At 45.3% G+C, this 9,665-nt stretch overlaps 1 protein-coding gene across 1 annotated transcript in view; it reads right to left on the minus strand.

Annotated features, from left to right (window-relative positions):
* Positions 1-8,233, minus strand: part of LOC145337709 (ubiquitin-associated and SH3 domain-containing protein A-like) — a 169,569-nt gene extending 161,336 nt beyond the window's left edge. The window contains exon 1 of the mRNA XM_080182540.1: positions 8,121-8,233. Within this exon, the coding sequence (XP_080038666.1) occupies positions 8,121-8,233 (113 nt within the window). The remainder of the gene's footprint in view (positions 1-8,120) is intronic.
* Between the last annotated feature and the right edge of the window lie 1,432 nt (positions 8,234-9,665).

The raw sequence follows: 9,665 nt of genomic DNA on the forward strand, positions 1-9,665 counted from the left end.
CAAGGCTATCAAAGAAGAAGAGCAATTCTGAGGAGGATGACCTCAGTGGGCCTGGAGGTCTGGAGTGCAACTGCTTCAATGCAAGGAGCGTAACGGGTAAGACAAATGAACTTGGGACTTTAATGCTTAAGCGGAATTTGGATGTGGTTGCAGTGACAGAGACTTGGTTAAAAGGACAGGACTGGCAGCTGAATATTCCAGGGTATAAGTGTTTTAGGCAAGACAGAGGAGGGGCTAAAAGAGGTGGGGAGTAGCAATACTGGTTAGGGAGCATATTACAGCGGTGCAGAGGGTGGACAATTTAGAGGGGTCATGTAATGAGTCACTGTGGGTGGAATTCAGAAACAGGAAGGGCACAGTCACTATGCTGGGGGTATACTACAGGCCTCCCAACAGACCACAGGAAGTGGAGGAACGCATATGTAGGGAGATTCTGGATAGGTGCAGAAAAAATAGGGTTGTGGTGGGAGACTTTAATTTCCCTGGTATAGACTGGAAAGTGCTTAGGGCTGGGGGTCTGGATGGGGAGGAATTTGTAAAATGCGTACAGCAAGGTTCTTTGGAACAATATGTAGATAGCCCAACTAGAGAGGGGGCTACACTGGACCTAGTACTGGGGAATGAGCCTGGTCAGGTCATCAAAGTTTCAGTAGGGGAACATGTGGCAAATAGTGACCACAATTCTGTAAACTTTAGGATAGTAATGGGAAAGGATGAGTGTTGTCCTACGATAGGGTACTGAATTGGGGGAAGGCTAACTATAGCCGGATTAGGCAGGATTTGGTGACTGTTGATTGGGAGAGGCTGTTTGAGGGTAAATCCACAACAGTTGATGGGGCTGCAGGACAAGCATGTGCCTATAAAAAGGAAGGATAGGAAAGGTAGGAGTCGAGAGCCGTGGATAACCAGGGAAATTGAGGATCTGATCAAAAAGAAAAGAGAGGCGTACGTTAGGTCCAGGCAGCTAAAAACAGATGGAGCACTGGAGGAATACAGAGAGAGTAGGAAAGAACTCAAATGGAGAGTTAGAAGGGCAAAAAAGGGATCATGAAGTGTCCTTGGTGGACAGGATTTAGGAGAGTCCTAAGGCATTTTATTCATGCATTAGGAACAAAAGAGTTGTCAGAGAAAAAATTCAACCTCTCAGGGACAAAGGAGGGGAATTATGCTTAGAGCCCAAAGAAGTAGAGGAGATCCTAAATGAATACTTTGCATCAGTATTCACAAAGGAGTGGGATGTGTTGACTGGGAGTGTCTCAGAGGGAAGTGTTGACCCGTTAGAGAAAATCTCCATTGCAAGGGAGGAAGTGTTAGGTTTTTTAGGGAAACTGACAAATCCCCAGGGCCTGATGGCATCTATCCTAGACTGCTCAGGGAGACAAGAGATGAAATCACTGGGCCTCTGACAGAAATCTTTGTCTCTTCACTGGACACAGGTGAGGTCCTAGAGAACTGGAGGATAGCAAATGTGGTCCCGTTGTTTAAGAAGGGTAGCAAGGATAACCCAGGGATAATTATAGAACATAGAACATTACAGCGCAGTACAGGCCCTTCGGCCCTCGATGTTGCGCCGACCAGTGGAACCAATCGAATGACCCTCTAACCTAAACTATTCCAATGTTATCCAGATGCCTATCCACAGACTATTTGAATGCCCTTAAAGTTGGCGAGTCCACAACTGCTGCAGGCAGGGCATTCCACGACCTTACTACCCTCTGAGTAAAGAACCTACCTCTGACATCCGTCCTATAATTACCACCCCTTAATTTAAAGCTATGTCCATTTGTGTTAGCCATCACCATCCGAGGTAAAATGCTCTCACTGTCCACCCTATCCAATCCTTTGATCATCTTGTATGCCTCAATCAGGTCACCTCGTAACCTTCTTCTCGCCAATGAAAATAACCTCAAGTCCCTCAGCCTTTCCTCATAAGACCTTCCCACCACACCAGGCAACATCCTGGTAAACCTCCTCTGCACCCTTTCCAATGCCTCCACATCTTTCTTACAATGCGGCAACCAGAACTGTACACAATACTCCAAGTGTGGCCACACCAGAGTTTTGTACAATTGTAACATGACCTCATGGCTCCGAAATTCAATCCCTCTACGAATAAAAGCTAACACACTGTATGCCTTCTTAACAACCTTATCAACCTGGGTGCTAACTTTCAGGGAGCTATGCACATGTACCCTGAGATCTCTCTCCTCGTCAACACTACTAAGAGTCCTTCCATTAGCCCTATATTCTGTACTCCTGTTATTCTTACCAAAGTGAATCACCTCACACTTTTCTGTATTAAACTCCATCTGCCACCTCTCAGCCCAGCTCTGCAGCTTATCTATGTCCCTCTGCAAACTGTGACATCCATCCTCACTGTCTACAACTCCTTTGACTTTGCTGTCGTCAGCAAATTTACTAACCCATCCTTCTACACCCTCATCTGGGTCATTAATAAAAATGACAAACAGCAGTGGCCCCAAAACAGATCCTTGAGGTACACCACTTGTAACTGAACTCCAGGTTGAATATTTCCCATCAACCACCACCCTCTGTCTTCTATCAGCTATCCAATTCCTGATCCAAACTGCTAAATCACCCTCAATCCCATGCATCTGCATTTTCTGCAATAGCCTACCATGGGGAACCTTATCAAATGCTTTGCTAAAATCCATATACACCACATCAACTGCCTTACCCTTATCCACCACTTTGGTCACCTTTTCAAAAAACTCGATAAGGTTTGTGAGGCACGACCTACCCTTCACAAAACCGTGTTGACTATCCCTAATCAATTTATTTCATAAGAACATAAGAAATAGGAGTAGGAGTAGGCCATCTAGCCCTTCGAGCCTGCCCCGCCATTCAGTAAGATCATGGCTGATCTGTCGTGGCTCAGTTCCACTTTCCCGCCTTCTCCCCATAACCCTTAATCCCCTTGCCTATCAAAAACCTATCTACCCGCGTCTTAAATATATTTAGCGAGGCAGCCTCCACCACTTCAACGGGCAGAGAATTCCAGAGATTCACCACCCTTTGAGTGAAGACGTTCCTCCTCAACTCCGTTCTAAACTGCACCCCCCTTATCTTGAGGCTGTGCCCTCTAGTCCTACTGTCCTTTCTGAGCGGGAAGAGCCTTTCCACCTCTATCCTATCCATCCCATTCATCATCTTATATGTCTCAATGAGATCTCCCCTCATTCTTCTAAACTCTACCGAGTACAAGCCTAGTTTATTCAGCCTCTCCTCATAGTTCAACCCCCTCAACTCCGGTATCAGCCTAGTAAACCTCCTCTGCACTTCCCTCCAAGGCCAAAATATCCTTGCGTAAGTGCGGCGACCAAAACTGCACACAGTACTCCAGCTGCGGCCTCACCAGTACCCTGTACAGTTGCAGCAAGACAGCTGTATAGAACATTGGTTAGGACACATTTGGAGTACTGCGTCCAGTTCTGGTCGCCACACTACCAGAAGGATGTGGAGGCTTTGGAGAGAGTACAGAAAAGGTTTATTAGGATGCTGCCTGGTATGGAGTTGGTGTGATCGGTGCAACTTGTGGGCCGAAGGGCCTGTTTGTGCTGAAGTGTTCTATGTTCTATGTTCTATGGAGGGTCTTAGCTATGAGGAGAGATTGGGTAAACTGGGGTTGTTCTCCCTGGAAAGATGGAAAATGAGGGGAGACCTAATAGAGGTGTAGAAAATTATGAAGGGTGTAGATAGAGTGAACGGTGGGAACCTTTTTCCCAGGTCGGAGGTGACGAACACGAGGGGTCACAGGTTCAAGGTGAGGGGGGGTCAGGTTTAACTCAGATATCAAAGGGACGTATTTTACACAGTGGGTGGTGGGGGCCTGGAATGCGCTGCCAAGCAGGGTGGCAGAGGTGGACACACTGTGATTGGTTAAGACTTATCTGGATAGTCACATGAACAGACTGGGAAGGGAGGGATACAAACAAATGGTCTAGTTGGACCAATAAGTGGCGCAGGCTTGGAGGGCTGAAGGGCCTGTGTCCTGTGCTGTACTGTTCTTTTTTCTTTGTTCTACCTTACTTATCATGAAAAGATGGGAATGGAGGGGTATGGATTCCGTAAGTGCATACGATTTTAGTTTAGGCAGGGATCGGCGCGGGCTTGGAGGGCCGAAGGGCCTGTTCCTGTGCTGTATTATCCTTTGTTCTTTCTATGCCCTTCATTGTTTTATAGACCTCAAAAAGTTCACCCCTAAGCCTCCCGCCCTCCAGGGAAAATAGTCCCAATATATCCAGCCTCTCCTTATAACTCAAACCATTAAGTCCCGGTGGCATCCTAGTAAATCTTTTCTGCACTCTTTCTGGTTTAAGAATATCCTTTCTATAATAGGATGACCAGAACTGTACATAGCATTCCATTGGGCTAACCAATGTCTTGTACAACTTCAACAAGACATCCCAACTCCTGTATTCAATGTCCTGACCAATGAAACCAAGCATGCCGAATGCCTTTTTCACCACCCTGTCTACCTGTGAGTCCACTTTCAAGCAGCTATGAATCTGTACCCTAGATCTCTTTGTTCTATAACTCTCCCCTATGCCCTATTAACTAAGTAAATACTGCCCTGGTTTGATCAACCAAAATGCATCACCTCGCATATATCTAAATTAAACTCCACCTGTCATTCATCAGCCCATTGGCCCAATTGATCAAGATTCCGTTGCAATCCTAGATAATCTTCTCTATCCCCTATGCCACCAATCTGAATATCATCTGCAAACTTATGAAGTTCTTTACTTACTTGATAAGTATGTACCTGTTAGGCAGGGAGGAAGCTGTCAAGCGAGGGAACTGTGGTTTACTAAAGAAATTGAATCTCTGGTGAACAGGAAGAAGGAGATTTATGTAACGGTGAGACATAAAGGCTCAGTTAGGGCACTTGAGAGTTACAAGTTAGCCAGGAACGACCTAAAGAGAGAGCTAAGAAGAGACAGGAGGGGGCATGAGACGTTTTTGGCAGGTAGGACCAAGGAAAACCATAAAGCTTTCTATAGGTATGTCAGAAATAAAAGCATGACTGGGGTAAGATTAGGGCCAGTCAAGGACAGTAGTAGGAGGTTGTGTGTGGAATCTGAAGAGATAGGAGAGGCGCTAAATGAATATTTTTCACGAGTATTCTCATAGGAAAAAGACAATGTCGTCAAGGAGAATACTGAGATACAGGCATACAGGCTATTAGACTGGACGGGATTGAGGTTCATAAAAAGGTGTTGTTAGCAATTCTGAAAAGTGTAAAAATAGATAAATCCCCTGGGCCGGATGGGATTTATCCTAGGATTCTGTGGGAGGCTAGGGAGGAGATTGCAGAGTCTTTGGCTTTGATCTTTAGATCGTCATTCTCCACAGGAATAGTGCCAGAAGACTGGAGGATAGTAAATGTTGTCACATCGTTCAAGAAGGGGAGTAGAGACAACCCTGGTAATTATAGACCAGTGAGCCTTACTTCTGTTGTGGGCAAAGTTTTGGAAAGGATTATAGGAGATTTTATAATCATCTAGAAAGGAATAATTTGATTAGGTATCGTCAACACGGTTTTGTGAAGGGTAGGTCATGCCTCACAAACCTTATTGAATTCTTTGAGAAGGTGACCGAAGAGGTGGATGAGGGTAAAGCAGTTGATATGGTGCATATGGATTTCAGTAAAGCGTTTGATAAGGCTCCCCTCGGTAAGCTATTGCAGAAGATACGGAGGCATGGGATTGAGGGTGATTTAGTGGTTTGGATCAGAAATTAGCTAGCTGTAAGAAGACAGAGGGTGGTGATTGATGGAAAATGTTCATCCTGGAGTTCAGTTACTAGTGGTGTATCACAAGGATCTGTTTTGGGGTCACTGCTGTTTGTCATTTTTATAAATGTCCTGGATGAGGGCGCAGAAGGATGGGTTAGTAAATTTACGGTTGACACTAAAGTCGGTGGAGTTGTGGACAGTGCGGAAGGATGTTGCAACTTACAGAGGAACATAGACAAACTGCAGAGCTGGGCTGAGAGGTAGCAAATGGAGTATAATGTGTGAGGTGATTCGCTTTGGAAGGAGTAACAGGAATACAGAATACTGGGCTAATGGTTAGTTACTTGGTAGCGTGGATGAGCAGAGAGATTTCGGAGTCCATGTGCATAGATCCCTGAAAGTTGGCATCCAGGTTGACAAGGTTGTTAAGAAGGGGTACGGTGTGTTAGCTTTTATTGGTAGAGGGATTGAGTTTCAGAGCCATGAGGTCACTTTGCAGCTGTACAAAACTCTGGTGCGGCCGCACTTGGAGTATTGCGTACAGTTCTGGTCACCTCATTATAGGAAGGATATGGAAGCATTGGAAAGGGTGCAGAGGAGATTTACCAGGATGTTGCCTGGTATGATGGGAAGGTCTTATGAGGAAAGGCTGAGGGACTTGAGGCTGTTTTCGTTAGAGAGAAGGAAGTTAAGAGGTGACCTAATAGAAGCATACAAGATGATCAGAGGGTTAGATAGGGTGGACAGTGAGAGCCTTTTTCCTCGGATGGTGATGACTAACAGGAGGGGACATAGCTTTAAATTGAGGGATGATAGATATCGGACAGATGTCAGAGGTAGGTTCTTTACTCAGAGAGTAGTAAGAGCGTGGAATGCCGTGCCTGCAAAAGTAGTGGACTCGCCAACATTAAGAGCATTTAAATGGTCATGGGATAAACATATAGATTATATTGGAATCGTGTAGGTTAAATGGGCTTTAGATTGGGTTCACAGGTTGGCACAACACGGTAGCACAGTGGTTAGCACTGCTGCTTCATGGGTCCTGGGTTCAATTCCTGGCTCGGGTCACTGTCTGTGTGGAGTTTGCACATTCTGCTCGTGTCTGCGTGGGTTTCCTCCAGGTGCTCCGGTTTCCTCCCACAGTCCAAAGATGTGCAGGTGAGGTTGATTGGCCACGCTAAGAAATTGTCCCTTAGTGTCCACGGATGTGTAGGTTAGAGGGATTAGTGGGTAGAATATGTAGGGTTATGGGGGTAGGGCCTGGGTGGGATTGTGGTCGGTGCAGACTCGATGGGCCGAAGGGCCTCTTTCTGCACTGTAGGGCTCTATGATCTATGAACATCGAGGGCCGAGGGGCCTGTACTGCGTTGTAATGTTTTATTTGTAACCATGCCTCCTAAATTCTCATCCAAATCATTGATATAAATGACAAATAACTGTGGACCCAGCACTGATCCCTGAGGCACACTGCTGGTTAATCAAATTTGTGAGACATGATTTTCCATTCACAAAGCCATGCTGATTGTCCCTAATCAGTTCTTGCATCTCTAAATGCCTGTAGATCCTGTCTCTCAGAAACAATTTACCCACTACAGACATGAGGCTCACCGGCCTATAGTTCCCAGGCTTTTCTCTGCAGCTGTTTTTAAACAAAGGCACAACATTTGCCACCTTTCAATCTACTCTCCAGTCTTCAGGCACCTCACCTGTGGTTGTCGTTGATTCAAATATCTCTGCTAGGGAACCTGCAATTTCCTCCCTAGCCTCCCACAATGTCCTGGGATACATTTCATCAGGTCCCGGGGATTTATCCACCTTGATGCGTGTTAAGACTTCCAGCACCTCCTTCTCTGTAATATGTATACTCCTCAAAACATTACTTTTTACTTCCCCAAGTTCCCTAACAGCTACGCCTTTTAACGGTAAATACACAGGCCCATCAAGCCTTTGCCAGCTTTTTGAAAGAGCTATCCAATTATCTATACAAGTCCCACTTACCAGCTTTTGGGCCATAATCCTAATTTCTCCTTCAAGTATTTATCCAATTCTTTTTTGAAATTTACATTTGAATCTGCTTCCACTGCTCTTTCATGCAGCATATTGCAGATCATAACTTACTACGTAACAATTCTATCTTGCCGCTGGTTCTTTATACCAATTAACTCAAATCTGTGTCCACTCACTCCTAGTTCTCTAATCTCACTGAAATTTAAATTCTTAAACTATTAAAGCCGTGACTGAACATTTTTGAAACAAACAGCTGTTAAATCATTTACAAATTCCAGATACAAATGGATTAACGAACCAATGGTCTGTAAAGTAAATCTGCATTACTTTAAAAAATTAACGTCCGTTTACTTACGCTATGTGTTCTGGGTAACCCTTAGAAAGAATGGATTCAAGCAAGGAGAAGGTACTTCTGCTTTTTAGCTGAGCAGAGTACTTTGCATGCTGCTCTCTCCAATTCTCCGCCATCTCACAGCTTCTTCAACAGCACAAGCAGTTTGCACCCAAACCTCAAACAACCATATGACCTTTTTAACAGATGGCTTCCTGTCAATGCTGCTAAAGCTTACCCACTGCAGTTGATGGGAAATTGCACTAAAGAATTGGAATGATTATTATGTTATAAAAATAATTAATTTCTGTTTGACCTTTTAATTTTGCAGTTTGCAAATCTATTTTTGCTGATAGCTAAACAAATTTGATATAAATTAGAGCAACTATGCAAAAGTGTCTGAAGAATTTTGTAGCATGGTAGGCCTCAGACTTCTCTTCATTCTGGTTATATAGATTTGTTGGCAAGGTTATCACATACTGTCCACCTTTAGTTATCCTAAGATGCTGGTGGCTTTCTCCTTGAACTACTAATAGCTTGATACAACTGAGTGATTTGACAGATCAGTTCAGACAGAGAATCAACTGTGTCTGACAAATTTACTGGAGTTCTATGAGGATGTGTCTAGGGCGGTGGATAGAGGAGAGCCGGTGGATGTGGTCTTTCTTGATTTTCAGAAGGCGTTTGACAAGGTACCTCACAAGAGGTTATTGCAGAAGGTCAGGGGGCATGGAGTTGGGGGTAGGGTGTTAGTGTGGATAGAGGACTGGTTGTCAAATAGGAAGCAGAGAGTGGGGGTCAATGGGTGCTATTCGGATTGGCGGATGGTGACTAGTGGAGTGCCCCAGGGGTCGGTGCTGGGGCCTCAGCTATTTACCATTTATGTAGATGATCTGGAGGAGGGAACCGAGTGTAGGGTGTCGAAATTTGCTGATGACACCAAAATTGGTGGAAAGGCAAATTGTGCGGAGGGTGGGGGGAGTCTACAGAAGGATCGAGATAGGCTGGGCGAATGGGCCAGGAAATGGCAAATGGAATTTAATGTTGGCAAGTGCGAGGTGGTCCACTTTGGTAGGAATAATGGTAGGAAGGATTATTACTTACGTGGAGAAAAACTGCAGCAGGCGACGGTGCAGAGGGACCTCGGGGTCCTTGTGCATGAGTCGCAAAAACCCAGCTTGCAGGTGCAGCAGGTGGTCAGGAAGGCGAATGGGATGCTGGCCTTCATCGCAAGGGGGATTGAATATAAAAGTAGGGAGGTCTTGCTGCGGCTGTATAGGGCATTGGTGAGGCCGCAGCTGGAGTACTGTGTGCAGTTTTGGGCGCCGTACTTACGCAAGGATATTTTAGCCTTGGAGGGAGTGCAGAGGAGGTTTACTAGGCTGATGCCGGAGTTGAGGGGGTTGAGCTATGAGGAGAGGCTGAATAGATTAGGCTTGTACTCGTTAGAGTTTAGAAGAATGAGGGGAGATCTCATTGAGACGTATAAGATGATGAATGGGATGGATAGGATAGAGGTGGAGAGACTCTTCCCGCTCAGAAAGGATAGTAGGACTAGGGGGCACAGCC

Source organism: Carcharhinus amblyrhynchos, unplaced genomic scaffold (genome assembly GCF_965287045.1).
Source record: "Carcharhinus amblyrhynchos unplaced genomic scaffold, sCarAmb.v2.hapA scaffold_65, whole genome shotgun sequence".
In the NCBI taxonomy this organism is placed as follows: domain Eukaryota; kingdom Metazoa; phylum Chordata; class Chondrichthyes; order Carcharhiniformes; family Carcharhinidae; genus Carcharhinus; species Carcharhinus amblyrhynchos.